Raw genomic sequence first — 20,053 nt, 5'->3', positions numbered from 1 at the left:
CTTAGGTTTTTTTCTTAGATGTTATATTTTAGATTTTTTTTGTATTTGTCTTTATTAGTTAAAAATAATGTATTAAAATAAATTTATTTTCTGTGACTAAGAAACCCATGGTGGCTCTTAATAATCACTAGACTCTTTTTTAAATGTTCAAAGACTGACAGTAATGATATGTTCTAGAAACCTTCCTGCTATCAGTATAAAGTTGATTAATCAACTGTTCTCTGGATCCTCTTTTTCATCAGTTTTGAAGATGTGGATTGCATTTGTCTGGCTCTAATATTCAGGGGGTTATAATAATTCTCACAGTGGCTCTGAGACCACATCTGAAAGTTTCTTCAGCACTTTAGATGCTGCTTATCTGTGTTCATCTCATAAGTGTTCACACATAATCTGTTACTTTAGGCAACAAGCACTGATGGCTTCCTTTATTCTACTTGTATCGGGTTGAACCCTGATCTCCTCCTGGGCAAAAACCGAGACAAAGTTCAGCAATTCCAGTGACATCAGAAGGACCTAGGTTAGGCAAGTCTTACCATCTGGATCTCTCTCCTGTTGAGGTTATCAGTTGCCTTGGTTGCTTCCACAAACCTGGAGGGACCAACTGCAGGAGAAGATGGGGGCTCCTGCAAGCCCCCATCTTCTCAGTTCTCTCCCCAGCTTCCTTCTGATTGTTCTCCTCTTCTTCTTTCTGCTGACTGAAAAAGGATGCAGGGCATTGTTCTACAAGCTGAAACCTGTTTCAATTTTTCCACAACGCTCCATGATTATTATGATTCTGGGAGCTGTTGCCCAAAACCTAACACTTCTAACCTTCATGTCACATAGATTTAGAGGTAATCCTTATACTTTTCTCTCACCATCCAAACATATTTCTTGATATTTAGTAAAGCTTTCCATAGAGCGGAATCGATATAGTGGTGATGATGGCATGCCCGTGATCACCTTCCAACCGCATTCCTCAGAAAAGGCAATTAACCTTATTATTTGTCTACAATTCCATACCCACCAAGTAGGTCACCTTTGCAACCAGCTAGCCTGCCAGAAAACCAGAAAATAAACAAAGCTTCAGGTCCATTCCATTCCATGAAATTCCTACAGCAGTCCTTAGTTTCCTATTATGAATGAAGTGCAAGGTTTGGAACTCTACCCAACATTAACCTCTTCAGATCAAGAAAAACTGATAAGCATATTACAGATGGGGTTAGAATTTTGTTCACACATTTTTTTATAATTAAATAGAACTTGAGAATTTGTGTGGATTTCTAAGGAAGCAGGAAGGAAGTGAAATAGAGAATTAGACTACTCAAAATAAACAGCTTTGAGTCCTTACCTCTCATAAATCTAGCCTTCAATCTCTGGATACTCAGCCACATTTATGACGCTGAAATACAACTGGCACCAGTTTTGTTTGACAGGTTGCTTGTCATTATTGACTAGCTGGAAAATACAAAATGGCTGTATCAACTGCATTTGACCAGTGGAGATGGCTGGGAATTTGGTTTGCTTTGGTTTTTCACAAAAAATTACCAGCAGTCTCAATACCAGCAGCAGAGATCCGGTGGCATTTGTTTGTTTGTTTGTTTGTTTGTTTGTTTGTTTGTTTGTTCGTTCGTTCGTTCGTTCGTTCGTTCGTTCGTTCGTTCACTACCACTACTACTACTACTACTACTACTACTACTACTACTACTACTACTTCTTCTTCTTCTTCTTCTTCTTTTAAAGGCTACCACCACCATCATCCCAAGACTTCCTCAGAGCCAAAGGGAGCCCTACGGAGTTTCAGAACCTACAGTGGGGGTATATAAGTAGAAAGCTTTTAATTACTGCAAATTAAATGTTTACAGTGCCTGATCAAGTTTACACCAATGCAAAGTTTTGCAGCAGGATCTTGCTCAGTGTGGTGTAGTGTGCTATGCTATGAGCACAAATCATGCTGGCCTGCTGGTATGCTGCTTTGCCCCCAACTCAGCTTCTCCAGACCCTCTTGGTAAGTACTTATGTGAATGGTGAAGAGAAAGAAATGCTGAGGAGACCCTGTATTCACATTGACTATAAGGGATAGGCAGTCTTTCACTGTATCCAACCATCTCTATGCAGACCAGGGTTTGGAAAATTAACAGTTTCCAAAACGCCTCAGCCACTTTGGCCAACAGCAATACTGATTTGGGCTACAGTTCTAAAAATGTAAAGTTTCAAAGTTCTGGCCCAGGTCTGAAAGCGCAGGCTGATATAAGATGGCAATAAGCAAGGCTTCAGGAGTTAACCTTGAGGCAAAATCTGGAGCCGGAGTCCCGAAGGCAGTTTGTGTCGTTCTGCCAACTCCTGCAACATCACTGAAACCAGTTGTATTGGATCTTGCCTTTCCATTGGACTATTTTAGTGACGTGGAGAGGGGGGATTTGTTGCTTGGGTAACAGTCTATCCTCCATATTACTTTACCCAAGCTTTGTGCCCTGGAGAGGACACTCCAGCTTCATGTACAGCATCAAAACACTAGACGCTGTTCCAAGTCCTCCATACGGAGCACGTTACCATAGTCTCTCGAGACTGAAGGATGCCTATGTATATAAGCCTGGCTTGTGTTTGATTTCTTTTCTCTCATCAATTTCAAATATCCTACATAGAAATGTACTCCTAGCTGTGAAAAAGCTTGAGCACTGTGCATTCTAGATTGTAACACTTTATGTCAGCATGGCCATACGGTAGTCACAACATCCCAGCATGGGTACATTAAGAACAGAAGAAGGGATGTGCTGGATCTGAGCAAAGACATCTAGTCCGGCATTCTGATCCAATATTGGCCACCCAAATGCCTATAAACAAGCCATCCATGCAACACCCCCCACCTGTTCATGCAGCTGGTGTTAAGAAGCACACTGTACAGTCACCGATAGTGGAGGTACAGTAATATGATGAGACAGAGAGACATTTGTTGTGTTTGCCTTTTAATAGGAAACATCCTAACTTGCGCTTCGCACATTGATAGGCAGATCAAAACATTATTATCCTTTGGTTATCATAATATTCCAAATAGTACAATGACATTGTTTAATTTTAAAAGTTGAATATAAAGGTACATACATTAGGTGAAAGTGTGTGAAAAGGACGGGTGCAAAAGAGGTGTGCAGATTCATGATTTTGGACTACAGCTCCCAGAAATCCTCAGGGAGCATGACCACCGGGCATTTATGGGAGCTGTAGTACAAAAATCTGCACAAATCTAGCATACAGTAGGGAAAACTGTACACAAAAAGGAATCTATTAGGGGAAAATATATGCCAGAAAAAGGAAACATTGCAGAAACTGTTATGTCCATATAATTACAAATTGGTACGGCAACTGGACAAAAAATATGCTGATAAAAATATAAATGTGATAGACAAAAAAAAACACCAATTATATTCATTTAATCATCTTTAGTAATGCAACCAACAAAAGAGACCATGACATTAGATATGCAAATACTATCTACTCGTTTTACTATCTACATGCTGTTTCTTTCTCATATGAAGAAGCATGTTTCAGACTGGAAATTTATACTATCTTTCCAATGTGAACACTAGCTTCCAAACAGATTTTTTCCCCTCCTTTTAACCTGCAGCACAGGAGGAAAGGGTGTATTTCCTCTCCTGGGCTGATTTTCCCTCCCCTACCCACAAATTATTGCATTTTTAAAACCATATGTTGTATGCTAATGACATGTGTTGTGTTGTGTGTCATGTCATGCCATGGCTGGCTGCCTGGCTAGCTCAGTGAGCTGGAGTAGCTGGCTGTGGAGTGAGGGGTCCTAAGTTCAGTCTCCAATGTGCCTCCTGGGAGAAGCACCAACCTCTGTTGCCTTGGGCAAGCTGCTCAGTTCTAGAGCATCACCAAAAGAACAAAATAGCAAATCACTACTGTGTCCTTTATAACTAGGGAGCCTTGTCAAGAGCCACGATAAGTGGAATCAATTTGATAGCACATAACTCAGGGGTGGGCGATTAATTTCTATGGGAGGCACATGAAAAATCTGAACTGTGTTTGGGGGCCGAACCAACTTTACTTAAAAATAAAATGAAACAGTGATATTATAATTGTTTTTATTTTAAACTTGTTAATCTTCACAAACACTAAAGACGTTTTTTGCGGTATGTTAAAGATAAGCAACTGATCAACTTTGGACAAAAAACTATAAATGGTTTTGATGCTCAAAACTGTCCGCAGGCCGGACAGGAGCAGCTCGTGGGCTGTATGTGGCCCTCGGGCCGCACTTTGCCCACGTCTGACATAACTATTACTGTGTTTTGGCTTAGGGAAAAGTTTGTATCGCTCATGTGTCTTCTAGGAATATTTGAAGAAAACAAGTCTTCTCTAGCTGGGACTACCAGATGAATTCAGTCCATGAGCTTGCACCCAGTGGTGGCCCTCCTTTAGCAGAAGTAGGGAAGGGAAAGTTTGGTTGTCTTTTAAAATTACTTCCCACTCCCCATATAATTTTGCTACTGCAGAAAATTTTGCTGCAGGAGTGGGGGGCCACAGTCACAAAGACGGCTGGGGGATAGATATGGTGTGTAAACCATGTTTTATCCAGCTCTAATTTAAATTAATGGCTAGTAATACACAATATTTTACTACAGAACAAGGATGCTTATCATCTGGGATATTCTGTGTCAGAAACATTCTAGATGGATATTTCATGCCTTCCTGAATTTGGAAGTAAAAAATCCATTCACCCTGAGCCTCTTTCTATTCTCCTACCTATAGCTCTAACACTTTTTTGTAGCTGTGGGTAGCTATTAATAAAGACTCTTTTTTTTACTTGAGTAGCGCAAAACTATGTTTAAGAATGTGGGGATGTTGTCTAGTGATAAACCACTGATTCACATGCATCAGGCTGCAGTGTCAGTCTGTGGCACTGTCAGTTAAAATACAGTAATATCAGATTGCAAGATGGGGAAAATCCCAGGCAGGAGAGCTCTTGGAGTTGACAGTACCAGGCTAGATAAACCAATCTCCTGATTTGATAATAAAGCAGAAATCAGTCCAAGGCTGATAAGTATAAATATATTGGAAGTCTAAAGCTTCTTATTATGAAAACCATGACCATATAGCAATGAAATCAAACCACTCCAAAACAAATAAAAACACAGCCCTTTAAGATAAGAGGGAAGTAACAAAGAACTTCTACCTTTATTGTAAACTAAATTTACCTTTATTGTAAACTAAAATGCCATTGTAAATGCAGAGCTTTTGAGTCCTCCAGGAATCATCAAAGCTCACCCTTTTCATGATATTTGAGTGGTCTCCTAAAAATATTACTCAATCAGTTTCAGATCTTGCTCATGATTGTATGGCTGCATAAAAAAAATTAGTAACTTTTGTGAGAATGGCTAGGAGATTCTGGAAACTGCAGTACAAAGAAGGAACTTTTCTAAGCTCTGTATGAGCGCAGTATTCAACAGATGCCAGAGATACTTGCATCCGTTCATTATAAACAGCCCTGCTGATTAACCAGTGGGCAAAAGGGCATGGCTTCATGATGTACAAACCAAACTGTTGGTGTTAAATACAATTTTCTTCCAACTGAAGCACTGTTGGAAGAAATATCTTGTCATTCCATCTAACAAATTATGCACAGGTACAGTATGAAAAGGCCACAGTCTGGAAAACACTTTGTAATCAAAGTCTTAGTAATCAAAGGCAACAATAAAAGACTAATGTTTATTTGGCCTCCAGAGCTCATAACCACTAATCCAAGCTTGTAACTTCAGATATAGAGATAAACAATGTGTGTATGAGATCTTGGTGACAAGATAACTAAGATAACATGGACAGAGGCTCTAAGACAAAAGATACCCATTGCTCATCACATTCTTTCAACATCCCAGTTGTGTTAACTGCTTACAAACAAAAGGAGCATGGTAGCTGTGACTATTCAAACAATGCATCTTGATTACCAATGCTGAGTTTAATCAGCTGTCATCTTTCCTCCTAAATGAGAAACAAGCCTTTCAAAATATACTCTAAGCCACATGAAAAGATTTTTCACATCTTTATTATTAGTGGCGCAACTCTGAAGCAAAGACAATCATCACTGTAACCATACCACTAAGGAGAATGCAGGCAGTCCTGTTCATCCATAACCATCTATTCTTAAGATTTCTCATTTCTGTCATGAGCCAATAGGTCCTCATACAAGACTGGTTCGAGACCATGCTGTTCTAAAATACTCTACCTGCCAATGGCAATGTATTGTTGATGGGAAAACCCCTTTTTCACTACTAGGTACTTTGAGGATTAAGGTTGCCAAACCACCAGCATTGCATACCCAGAGATTCTACACCGAAACCTGAAAGTGAGTTCTTTGGACATCACAGATGCAGGGCAGAACTGCTTCTTGGCGGTTGATTATAGAAGTCCAGTAAAATCCAGCGAAACCAGGTAATATTGCTATATTACAAGAACAAAGGGAGAAGAAAATTCAGTGGCTGGGCAGATAGCAAAATATGCTCAGAAGGTGCAAGAGCTTCTGCTATTCTCTTGTAGGGCTTGCACCCAGCATAGGGTCAATCTACAACTGTTGGGACATACGAAAGTTTTCTCACTATCTCAATGGTAGTGGTATTGTCGCTGTTGGGTCTTCCCCAAGCACTGCATTTCTGTGGTCAGGGCATATCAACAAGAAGACTCACAACTCACAATGGTAGCATTCCAGATCCTGCCTTGCTTCAAATAATACAATAGGACTCAAACACATGCACCTGTCAGTTCTCGTCTCAGTCACCTCCCCTCTCAGGTGGCTTTTTGCATGCACCAATGTTGCAGCAGTGCAAGACACACTACCTTCACGCTGAGCTAGTGAGAGCCTGGGACCAGCTGTGAATGGGTGGAGGTGGGTGCCAGGACTTTAAAGCCATCTCAAGACAAAAATCAAACTTCACATCAAAAATCCTTTTGCAGTCCTGCTTGTCCTAAAAATAGTCTCCTCATCCTGAAAGACAAATTCCTCAGCCAGAAAAGAAAGAACCAGACGGGGGGAGGTAAAATGACATCATCATCCCTGCTAATCAAAAAACCCCAGCACTTTGAGCCTATAAAGCCTTGATTCTAGTACAGCACTTCTCGATACTGCCGTTATTTCTCTATCTATATGTATACAACTGCAAATATGTGCCAGAGAGGCACTCATCATAAAGGTGTTCTTATATCAAGCAGATGAGTGTGCTGCTTTAGGAAACCCCTGAATGAACCACACAGATGTGAGTACATACACACACAGAGAAACACACAAAAACACACGTATGTTATATTCTCAGATAGACAGAAGCTCTGTCTCTGATGGGAAAGCTTTTTTCATAAAGCTATCATCAAGCTCCATTATCACAGAGACCCTGAACACTGGAAGGAAATGACATGCTCTTTGAGTGCCATGAATCTGCAAACAGATTCTCCTTGCTTCCAGAATCATCTCTCAATCTCTCTTTCACATCCCTTCCTTGCCTTTTGCTACAATCCAGTACAAAACACACACACACACACAGACACACACCTCTCTTTGAAAAATGATGCTTTCAAGACTGCCCTGTGGTGCAGTAAATTTGAAAGTGCTCTTAATAATCATCGGCATCAACATTGACTCTAATGGTCTTCAAAACCCATTGTGTAATTTCATTAGCTGTCCTACACAGACGCAGGCAAGGATGATGTCACACTTTCCCCTGCTTGCTCTGAAATCTGAGTCAGGCGCCAGGGAGAGAAACCAGTTGTGCTGCATCTGATCAGATTAAAGCCTCTGGCAGCCAATCAATAAAACAGATGCTCCCTGGAGGAGTCTAAAGTCACAGAAGACAGGGTGCCATTTCTGCACTCAAGCCAAGCACTTCTGACAACCTCTGGGATCACAGGTGAGGGAAAATGCTGCAGGCCATCCCAATGATAACTGTGGACCACTGATTCTCACACGGTCACATTCCCCCCCCCCCCACCCCATATATACACATTTCCACATTTAAGAAGATTCAGGAAAAGGGGCATCGGTTTTCTTCCCTATGGGCATTCTGAAGCTGTGGAACTCCCCTCCAAAGGAAATTTAGGCTGGCTCCTCTTGCTATTCTTTCACCAGCCAGCAAAACCCTTTTTATTTGGAGAGAGGGAGGGGTTGGTCTGACTACCGACCAGCTGCATGATACATTTAATGGCTGTGCTTTAAAATTGTTGAAACAATTGTTAGTATTTTTAGTCAATCATTTTAAAGCATTTTATTTTCAAATTATAATGAACTTAATCTGATTTTAACATTTATCACACTACTGTATTTTATTAAAACAGTTTTGTATGTTGTCTTGAGTCTCAATTCTGGGAGAAAGGTGGCAGATAGATAGATAGATAGATAGATAGATAGATAGATAGATAGATAGATAGATAGATAGATAGATAGATAGATAGATAGATAGATAGATAGATAGATAGATAGACAGATAGACAGATAGACAGATAGACGGACGGACGGACAGACAGGTAGACAGGTAGATAGGTAGATAGGTAGATAGGTAGATTGCTAGATACGTTCTCATGTGTTGAAAGTGAGGAGAGGGCCTGTGGATCTTTGCCTGGGAACTACGACACCTACCTGTAGCCCTGCTGCTTCTGTGGTTTCTGACTTCCTTTTTCTTTCTTAGAAAAGGAAGACAGCAAACCTGTGGCCGTCCTCCAGGCTGGGCCTTTTCTGTCTTTCTTTCCTCCTGAGAATTGGGGGCAGGGGGAAGCTTACATTTCACAATTTCACATTAAAACATAGATCATGAATACTAATTTCAACAGCATTTTTGTTCCCATCTTGGAATTAAAATAATTACAGTATTGTGCTTCAGTCTTAGCATCTTAGCACCTGCATTTTCAAGAGTACCGTTTTAACTCTTCCTATTATTATTTCAAACTTGAAATGACACAAAAGGCCAGAGTCTGGAATACTTACTTTTTTGGACTACAGCTTCCCAAATCTGAAATACAAGCGTAGAAGAAAATCAACTGTCTATCTGTTGTTTGCTATCAAGTCAGACTCAGCTTAGTCACCTTAATAGTACTTCCAGGGTAAGTGAGATAATTAAGAACTGATTTTACCAGTTGCATCCTCGTAGTACAGTGGTTCCCAGCCTTGAGGAACTCAAGTGTTCTTGGACTGCAACTCCCAGAAGCCTTTACCATCAGCTGTGCTGGCTGGGGTTTCTGGGAGTTGTAGTCCAAAAAATACCCAGGCTGCTCAAGGTTGGGAACCAATGCCCTAGTGAGTTTTCATGGCCAAGCAGGGATCTGAAACGAGATCTAATAAGTTTGTCCATCACCCCATCCACTACACTAGGTATAGAATTTATACCTGTCTAAATTCAAGTAACATTCAGCATTTTCCTACACATTGAACAGAATGTATTTTGGACAGAGTTTACAGAAGAAAACACTATATGTAAGAAATAGAGGGCCACCTCCTGTTCTTAAATGTCATGGTCCTACGCAAAACTGACCTCCGACTGGGACACAAGGTCTACAGAAAACCCACCCACACAGACCGGTACCTACACAAAAACTCCAACCACCACCCACAGCAAAAAAGAGGCATAATCAAAACACTGGTAGACCATGCAAATCGGAACTGTGAAGCTCAGTTTCTCAGCACTGAACTCAACCATCTGAATTGGGCCCTACAGGCAAATGGCTACTCCAAAAATGAAATCACAAGAGCCATCAAATCAAGAAAACAACACCGAAGTGAAGAAGAAAAACAGCCACCTACAAATAAAGTAATTCTGCCATACATCAAGGGGTCACAGACCGCATGGGGAAACTTTTGAAAAAACACAACCTACAAACAGTATTCAAGCCCACCACAAAAATACAACAAATGTTACGGTCAGCAAAGGACAGAAGGGACCACCTCACCACTGCAGGAGTATACCAGATACTGTACCTTGCAGTTGTGGTCAGGTACATATTGGAACCACAAAACGAAGCACCCACACCAGAATCAAAGAACATGAGAGACACTGCAGACTAAAACAACCAGAAAAATATGCAGTAGCTGAACATGCCCTAAAACAAACTGGATATGAAATTCTATTTCAAAATACTGAAATACTGGACAACGCCAGCAATCATTACGTCAGACTGCACAGGGAAGCCATTGAAATCCACAAGCACCAGCAGAACTTCAACAAAAAAGAGGAAAGTGTGAAGCTCAACAAAACTTGGCTCCCAGCTCTCAAAACTACACCAGAGCACAGAGTGCTGTCTTCTGAAGATGCCGGCCACAGAGACTGGTGAAATGTTAGGAAGAACAACCTTCAGAACATGGCCAAAGAGCCCAAAAAACCCACAACAACCAATATATGTAAACACTATCCCATGTAACTACCTCATAGTGTATTGTAAATTTACCTATGACCTGAAAAGTTTGTATTGATGTATTAAGGAGTGACTACACAATTATTGTCCTCCCATTTGTGCCATGTTTATCACTGTTCTTTTTGATATTTATTGCATTGACTACATGATGTTAGCACTAAACTAACCTCTGATTTTTTTTGCATGAGTCTGTTCTTTTTGCATGTATATTTTGTTTAGCTTGCAGGGCTTGTGTTTTTCGGTAATATTTCCATCATATTATTTTGTTTTGTGTGATTACTCGTATTGGTTCCTTAGGGCCATCACTGGGCATGTCTATATGACAGCACTGATGATGCGCAGAAAGGGCCGCGGTGGGAGTGTATCCTACACCTTTTGCCTGACTCCTACGTGCACTGGTTAAGGGCTACAATTGTAATGCAATTTGTAAATCTAATTTTAAAAAAAATATTTTTATCCTAGTTTAGTGCTATAGTATGAGCCAGAAAGGAAGCCCAGCCCCCTCTATTGTCACTTGACATGCGGAAGATTCCACCCAGCCGGTGATAGTGTTATAGCACTAAACTGATATAGCATTACCATGTCTCAACAGTTCAGTGCTATTTCACTTGCTAAACATTAAAAGAAAGAGAGAGGGAGAGGGAGAGGGATGAAGGGATTTGAATGCCTTTGAAAAGCATGATGTGTAGACACTTGTAACACATCTTTCCTGAGATGACTAAACATTAAATTAAAGCAGAAATTTAAATACCATAATGTGGTATAGAGAAGTTTGCAACAACCCACAAACTACTCTGTGCTCACATCCCTAGTTTACTACATGGTGGAGCCTTTTCTTATATGGGGAGCACTCAAAGCCATGAAACCCTGCCCTGCAGTCTAGCATGGTGCAGTCTGGCTATCTGCTGCAACAGGGAGAAATTAGAGCCCTGTTCGTGTATAGGAAAGAGGGTTAAAACAAACATGCAAGGGCTCGTGCTCGTCTTGCCCCCCTCCAATGTCACTTGATATGTGGATGGTCTCCATCCAGCCCTCAATCCTGAAAAAAACAGTTCTGAATCACAGGAGCAACAAGACATCTGAAAATTAACAATGAAAGGAGGAGAACTAGCACCCTCTTCTCACACTTTCATCTTTACCTCTTTTTGGATGCATGCAACTTTAACTGTTTGAATTTTGGGGGTTGGTGCACAGACATGCTAGCTTGTTGCAGTAAAAACAACAACATAAGTCTTCTAGCATTTCGAAGACAAACATCTTTTATTTGGTAGAAGCATCTGTGGTCTGCAGTCCCCATCTTCATCTGTATCTGAAAGTGGCATGCAATTTGCAAAATGTTATGCCAAATAAAATGTGTTTGACTTTAAGGTGCCATAAGACTCCTCATTGTTTTTAATTGTACGAAAGCAGTTCATAAATGCAATTAGCACAGCACTTTTTAAACAAAAGGAAAAAAAAGGTACAGGGGGACATGAGCAATATTTGACTATAGGTGGTCGTGAGGAATCGACTTGGATTCCTACACTGAACAGGGGGCTGGACTTGATGGCCTTATCAGCCCCTTCCAGCTCCATTAGTCTATGATTCGGTGAGGGAAAACAGTACTCCTTCTACCTGTCCTTTGGTCCCAGTGAAAAGCCACCCACCATCACCAAAGCTTGCCACTCAATGAAAATAATACCATACTGGAGGAGTTGTTGATTTTCAACATGACTGTCATAAGAGGGAAGAGCATTTGTTATGTGCTGCCAAGTTGCTTGCAATTGCTCCCATAGAGTTTTCAAGGTATGTGGAATATTTAGGGAGTGTTTTTAAGGTTGCCCTCCACAAGGAAGTTTTGATAGATGAGTGGAGGTTTGAACCCAGGTCTCCTGAGCTCTAGTCTGACGCTGGGTGCAACAAACCACAACGGCATCCAATCCCTTCCTGCCTAGCCTCCAGGATCCCACCATTGCTTGGAGTCTCCTACAACAGCTATGCTCTCCCTCTCATTTCACATCTGCACAACAGCTGCATCCATGCTAAGGTAGTTGGTGTATCAAACCAAGTTGCATAATGTGTAGATGAACGGATAATAGCACAAGTTATTGTCTCAGGAAACACATGTTTGAAAACACACTCCTCAGCTCACTGTGATCTCAGGGGTGCAGGAGAGGTGAGATGACTAACAAGAGACAATTTGTGGCTGGGAAATGAAGGGAGCTGAAATCTTGCCATGCTTATTAGTTTTTCTACTGAACACACTCTACCTCTGAATGTTTTGCTCCCAGCTGGTCCTTCTAGTTTCAAAAGCCATCTTGGGAGTGGAGGTGAGACTTTAGAAACAACAACTGGGTGAAGAACCTTGGAGGGAAGAACAGGTTCGTGCAAGAAGGTCTATGCTTTTCACTAATCTATTATTTCTTTCAATCCCTTCCCCCCCTTCCACATTATGTGATATAAACATTTCCTACAGTCATGTTTTCCTCATATTGTGTCGTTCCGCACCGCGTCTCTTTGAAATGAAACCCTCTGAGTTCTTCAAGCCTGAAAAATTGCATTGTTTCCACACGCTGCTGTGGTTGTTTCTCTGGCAAAATGAGATGAGGTAATCATCTGCATGTTAAAAACAACACTACCGTGCTATTCAGAAGGAATTCAGCAACAGCATCCTTGCATCCTTAAAATCTCTCTGCGTAATAAGACCCTCCAAAGCCAAGGACACAGCACGAGAACTGAAAACAAACAAAGAATTTAGTTCTCACAGTGTGTAGCCTATCACAAACAATCCTCATGTTGGAATTAACTCTGGGTGTGTGAGGCAGGGACAGTTAGAAAAAATTGTGGGTATTGAAGGGGAAACATATCACTGAAAAGGGGAGAGACAAGAGCGGCCCATCCTTAGTGTCCTCACAGAAGTGTCTTACAAGGTCCTTTTTGTTGAATTTAACTCATATGTTTAAATCTCCCCATACCCAGCATCATACCATTTTCCCACCAACTTCCCAGGCCTTGCTTGATGTATTTTTTTGTTCCAATTTATGCAAGATAATGGAATATAGTGCTGTAGCATTGGCTCTTTAGGTTCACTAAGTCTAGAGCTAGCATTTCAAATGGTAAAGTGATGAATAACAGACATTGAGTTTCAGGAATTATGGAGCGCAGCTGATAAGACTTGTTCCCCATTGTCTCTCCACATCCCCTTTAAAATGGGACAACCAGCTGCTTTCCTCATGCACCTTCTTGTTTTTGTTTAGTCATTAAGTCGTGTCTGACGCTTCGTGACCCCATGGACCAGAGTACACCAGGCCCTCCTGTCTTCCACTGCCTCCCGGGGTTGAGTCAAATTCATGTTGGTTGCTTCGCTGACACTGTCCAACCATCTCGTCTTCTGTCATCCCCTTCTCCTCTTGCTCTCACACTTTCCCAAGATCAGGTTCTTTTCCAGGGAGATTTCTCTTCTCATGAGATGGCCAAAGTATCGGAGCCTCGGCTTCAGGATTTGTCCTTCCAGTGAGCACTCAGGGTTGATTTCCTTCAGGACTCTTCCTCTGGCCAGATGTAATGTCATGCCTGGTGCTGTATCATATGGTAGGTATAACGTAACCCCTTATTCCAAAATATATTGTCCATGTGAGCAGGGTGCTTTGGAAACCCTCACTCACATGATCTTGCACTGTCCACTTCATCAGGACTGCCACAAAAAGTAAATCACCTCAATATTATTAAAGCTGGAGGGGGAAATCCTATCTGGACAAGGTCCGTTTTATGTTATCAGTGGAGATGGTCAACATTATGGAACAAATAGCTGTTTTCCTTGAGTCAATTGTTAGGAGGCGAAGCCCTGAACCTAACAAACTAGCTTGACCATGTTTATTTTATATGCCAATAAAGGTTTTGTAGTAGTAGTAGTAGTAGTAGTAGTAGTAGTAGTAGTAGTAGTGGTGGTGGTGGTGGTGGTGGTGGTGGTAGTGGTAGTAGTGGTGTAGCAAATCCCAAGAAATTCAAAATTAGACTTTTTAGAATTCTTGCATTTTCATAGAATTTCAAGAGGTGGATGCTGGGAAATGCAAGTATAGTATAAGCACAGCACTGAAACAGGGAAACACAAGCTAGACCACTCACCAACAGGACATGACTCCAAATAAATCGCAAGCAATTTGGTCTGCTTATAACAGAAAAAAAAGTGAAAATGCACCTCTGGAAAAGCCCTGCAGGTAGCCATCCAAAAGTGATATAAATATGTTAGCTGTAGATCAAGGGTGAACAAATTGTGGCCCTCAGCTGCTTCGTGGGCCGTAGGATATCACCCATTTTCCACCGCAGCCTCTGCTCATCTGCTAGGGTGTTTCAAGAAGGGATATGTTTTCCTGACTTCTAGAATTACTCAGTAGTGAGAGAGGCAAGAGCTGCTCCAAGAACTCAGAACAGTTAAGTTTTTTTTGGACTGCAACTCCCAGAATTCCCCAACCACGGCAATGCCAAAAAAAAAAGTTTAAAAAGTAACATTTCCAGGCCTTGCTCCCGGCTCTGCTTATCCACATCTTATCTCAGAAAATAGAAGATTACTTCTAAAAAATGGCCATTACTCATTCCAGTCTTTGAAAAGCAATCCATTCTTCTTGTTGCCACTGTACAGAAAAAAGAATAGCTTGTGTTGTTTGTAGCTCTGCTTTTTTTGGTGGGCACAACCTAAGAAAAAAAGCAAAAAACCTGAAAATTCCTGTGAAAATATCTTAAAATACTACAGCACCCCTAAGAATTTTTCAGAGGGAAAGCAAAGCAACATAGTGGTGCCTTAGCATAATTTATGTACATAGGACACACCACTACAACACTGTGCATTTGCCTGTGTACATTAAAATAACAAAGTTAAGATTTCAGATGCCCATATTAAAATGCCCTTTACAGTCACTTTTGAATATAACTATGAAATGCTACTCATTGTTCTAATAAAGTAACTTCTAAGTAACGTTTGAAATATATATTTCTAATATCCATAGGTTTCCCATATGTAAATAAATCACATAAGTGTATATCTTATCTCCCTATCTGTTCAATATGTATGTGGAATGTATCAATGATAGATTAGACACAGATGAATAGAAGGGGTGGAAAATGGCAGAAGGAACATCAGTAATTTAACATATGCAGATGTCACCATATTACTGTGGAAAAAGCAACAATGACTTGAGATTATTTCTGAGGACAGTGAAAAGAAGAAAGTGCAAAAACAGGAGTGCAACTGAACATTAAGAAGCCGAAAATCATACCTACAGAAGGAGTACATATCTTTAATGCTAACAGTGAAAATCTTTTTAAAGATTTTATATATCTTGGTTCAATCATCAATCCAGAGACCACAGGCAAAAAATCTGAAGACTTGAGACTTGGGAGGATAATAATGAATGAATGAGAAAAGACCATCAAGTGTGAGGATGTGTCAAGATCAGCCACACTACTATATTCCCAATTACTCTATGAATGTGAAAGCTGGAGAATGAAAAAAGCTTATAGGAAAAAAATTGATTAATTTGATTCATATGGTGTTGGAGGAGAGCTTTGCAGATACCATGGACTGCCAACAAGGGAAATAAGCTGGGTCTAGTTCAAATCGAGCCTAAATTCTCTCTAGAAGCAAAAATAACAAAATTTAGGCTGTTGTGCTTTGGTTATATCATGAGAAGACAAGACTCATTGTAAAATACAATAATGTTAGGAAAAACTGAAGGCAACAGGAAAAGAGAAAAATTAAATAAGAGATGGACTGAATTCATAAAGGAATCCACAGATTCAAACTTGGAAGAGCTGTTAATGACAGGACATTTTGTAGGTCATTCATTCATAGGGTTGCTGTAAATTGGAGGTGAATTGACAGCACGTAACAACAACAATACTGTACCTATATTACTTCAAAAAGTAAATAGTGGTAATAGTAAGTACTGTAACAAACAATGTACAATGGTGCCTCGCTTAACGGGTGCCCCGTTTAACGATGAATCCGCATAGCGATGTGTTTTTTCCGATCGTTTTTGCGATTGCATTGCGATGTTCCCTATGGGGAAAAATCGCTTTGCAATTTTTCCCCATAGGCCCCATTTTCCCCCAGCTGACCGGCGGGGGCTTCGGAAGGACCGCGGGGGAGCCCTCCCCCGTGGTCCTCGCAAAGCCCCAGCTGGCATTTTACCCCAGCTGACCAGCGGGGGCTTCAGAAGGACCAGGTGTTCCCGGCGGCCCTCCTCCCGGCACTGCCGGCGGCGACGGGGGTGATTGGGGGAGAGCCGGGAGGCAGGGCTAGGCCCGGGTGTTCTTGGCGGCCCTCCTCCCGCCGGCGGCACCGGCGGCGGGGGTGAGGGGGGCTGGGGGAGAGACAGAAGGCAGGGCTAGGCCCGGGTGTTCCCGGCAGACCTCCTCCCGGCGCCGGCGGCAGCGACAGGGGTGAGGGGGTGGCTGGGGGAGAGACAGAAGGCAGGGCTAGTCCCGGGTGTCACCGGCGGCCCTCCTCCCGCCGGCGGCGGTGGCGGGGGTGAGGGGGTGGCTGGGGGAGAGATGGGAGGCAGGGCTAGGCCTGGGTGTTCCCGGCGGCCCTCCCCCGGCAACGGCAACGGCGACGGGGGTGAGGGGGTGGCTGGGGGAGAGATAGGAGGCAGGGCAAGGCCCAGGTGTTCCCTGCTGCCGGTCAGCTGGGGGAAAATGCCGGCTGGGACTTTGCAAGGACCGCGGGGGATCCCTCCCCCGCGGTCCTCCCAAAGGCCCCATTTTCGCATAGCTGATCAGCTGTTCCAAAATGGCCGCCAGCTGTGTTGTCTCGCTTTAGAGGCATCGAAAATGGCCGCCCCATGGAGGATTTTCACATAAGGTGAGTTTTTAAGCCCATAGGAATGCATTAAACGCATTTTAATGCATTCCTATGGGGTTTTTTGCCCCGCATAGTGACGAATCCAGATAGCAACGATTTTTCCGGAACGGATTAACGTCGCTATGCGGGACACCACTGTACTTAGTCACAGTTAAGTAAATTACTTGTCACACACTACTTCCATGTTCTGGGTCATCTGCTGCGAAGTAATGTATGAGCAATAGCTAACACACAGGCTTCTATACAATTAGGACCAGTACTTGGAAAACATACTTTGTGGGATAGCAGGTGCTTGGGGGCTCAGCAATTTGAGGTGCAAAAAAGGGTCTTTTTTCCAACTTCTTCTTAGTATACCCAGACCATACCTTTCTGGAGACAGCCCTCTCTGACATCCCCCGGTGTTGATGGCTAAACCAGGAGTACAGTCCCACTCCACAGTAATTGTGTGACACCCTTCACCCAAGTAATCCATGCTCTAATTTTAATTGACTCTTATTCCTTCTTCTGCATTCCCTCCTTTTATTTGAAGCAGATAAGAATAGCTGCAGGGGACAAGCTCAAGGCAGCAGTACTGGCGCCAGGGGGAAATGTTGTGGTGAAGGTTGGGGGGGATGGAAGGGAAGGAGCTCTCCTTTTCCCGCCTTTCTCCTCAGCCGGGGCTCTGCTGGGGCTGTGCTGCCTTGTGGTGGTGGAACCCAAGGAGTCAACATAGCCCCCCCTTCCTCATCTTTTCTTGCAGCTGTCATTCAGCTGTCTTTATTATTATTTTTTGTTAATTAAAGTCAGTGGTGTATGGAAATGGCAATGCATCAACCTAGCATGGTATTAGAAATAAGCTGCATCAGTGAAGAAAATATCTTTTTAAAAAGAATATGAAAATAGAGGGGTTTCTCCATCCTTCCCTTTCATGCCACATCCCATCTAACACGTCACAAGGTTGTCACTTCAGACAATGCCACACACAGATCCGTTTGGGTACAAATTAGCCATCTGAACAGGCTACACAAGCAAATTAAGATTTTCTTGAATTGTACCATAAAGAATACATGCCCTACTGCTGTTCCAGAAAGGAGCACAATAGCTCTTTAAGGGGCAGGGATGAATCTAAGTAGAAACATGTGTGGATGATATAATTTGGTTCAAACCAAATTGTACCAACAGCGATCCATATACCAATCAATATGCCTGTCTGGACAGGCCTTCACAGAAAATGTTTTTGCATGAACAAAATAAATCACAGATAGTTAAAAGAAAAGAACAAGAACAAGAAAATTTGAGTTTTGGTTCTTAAGAAGAAAGCTATCTCCAAATATTTTATGGACAGTTGATAGGGTACAGTTTAGGCAACAAAAGCTCAGAACTCAGTAGAAAAGCCACTAGATCAAAAAGGGTAGTCCTTTACCAAATTCCAGAATGAGGGTGGATGAGACCTTTATTGGACCACTAAAACATTAAATACAAGCAAGTTTTCAAGGCCAGAAGGCTTCTTCATCCAGTTGGTCGTTGCAGAGTTCCAAGATACAGTAATTGTTTTTTTCTAATTGAAAGAAGTCTGGTGCAAAGTGGGTTTTATATGTAATGCTGTTCTTTTTCTTTATTTTACCTTTAGTGTGTTCTTGTCTGCCTTTTCTCCCCCAATGAACAGGAAAACTTGCAGGGAAAACTGTGTCAAGAAATTTTGAAAGAGGTGATTCATTTACAAGATACACAAGGCAGAGTCAACTCAATTTAAAGTTCGTTAGAAAAAAATGTGCCTAGAGGCTGGAACAGTATTATGTTAAACCTTCTGGGAACAATTAAGGGAATATTGTCCATAGCTTTCATAACTGATTGAGTCATATTATAACTTGAACATTCATGCGTGAGGTATTACATCTCATTGTGTTTCTAAGTTAAGACAGATTCATTACTGATACAAAGTAATTAGTGTATTTTTAGGACTTGCACAATAAAAAAATGGAAAAAGTTGAAAGATAGGTAGCTAAAAACTAATCTCCCACATTGCAATAGGAAATGTTGAGCTGCACCCATTCTTTTAAAAAAAAAAAAGATATGGCCAATTAAATGTGCCTTTTGTAATTTTTTCCCATTGGTAACATACAAAGGTCCCAATCCATCAGAATATTCTTTGCAGAAATGCTGTTTGTTTGTTTGTTTGTGTGTTCCATTTTTACCCCACCCATCTAGATTTCGGAATCTACTTTGGGCGGCTTAGAGAATATAAAGATAAAAACAGCATTCAAATAACTTTGTTCATAAAAGCAATAAATATAAAAAAAAAACAGGATGCAAGATGGGATAAGGAAGCTATGTAATGGGAGGGGGAAGGCCTGCCAGAAGAACCAAGTCTTCAACTTGTTTTTTTAAAATTCCCAGTTAGGGTTCCAGTCAAATCTCCGGGGGTAAGGTGTTCCAATAGTCTGGCGGCCGTGTTCTAGGCCAGTGGTTCTTAACGTGGGCGATAATGCCCCCCAGGGGGCGATTTCATTTTTCAGGGGGGCGGTAGAACGAAAAGGGGCGGCGTGGGGGCACAGGAGCAGAAGGGGGGCAGTAGGGGGGCGCTGGAGCAAGCCAAACCTGTGAAGATGGCTGCAGCCTTTTTACAGTGTGCATGAATATATATTTTCCTCCAATTTTAATTTAGTTTCAGACTTTTTGTCTTGAAATTTTTAGTTCCTGCATTTGTTTTTATGCCCTTTTTATATTTCTTTTTGCGTCTTAAAATTGACTTGCAACTAAATCATTAAATGTTACTTTGGGGGGGGCATTTCATTTTCTTGGAATTTAATTTTGTTTTCAGGGGTCATTGGATTTAAGTGTCTTAAATAAACAAACAAACAA

At 41.7% G+C, this 20,053-nt stretch overlaps 1 protein-coding gene across 1 annotated transcript in view; it reads left to right on the top strand.

Annotated features, from left to right (window-relative positions):
• Window positions 1-19,726, top strand: part of LOC144586383 (uncharacterized) — a 400,206-nt gene extending 380,480 nt beyond the window's left edge. The window contains exon 2 of the mRNA XM_078384538.1: window positions 19,651-19,726. Within this exon, the coding sequence (XP_078240664.1) occupies window positions 19,651-19,665 (15 nt within the window). The 3' untranslated portion in view covers window positions 19,666-19,726. The remainder of the gene's footprint in view (window positions 1-19,650) is intronic.
• The last annotated feature ends 327 nt before the right edge of the window (window positions 19,727-20,053 follow it).

Source organism: Pogona vitticeps, chromosome 2, assembly GCF_051106095.1.
Source record: "Pogona vitticeps strain Pit_001003342236 chromosome 2, PviZW2.1, whole genome shotgun sequence".
Classification (NCBI taxonomy): domain Eukaryota; kingdom Metazoa; phylum Chordata; class Lepidosauria; order Squamata; family Agamidae; genus Pogona; species Pogona vitticeps.
The sequence above is the reverse complement of the archived record's forward strand: the minus strand, read 5'-3'. Positions and strand labels throughout refer to the sequence as shown.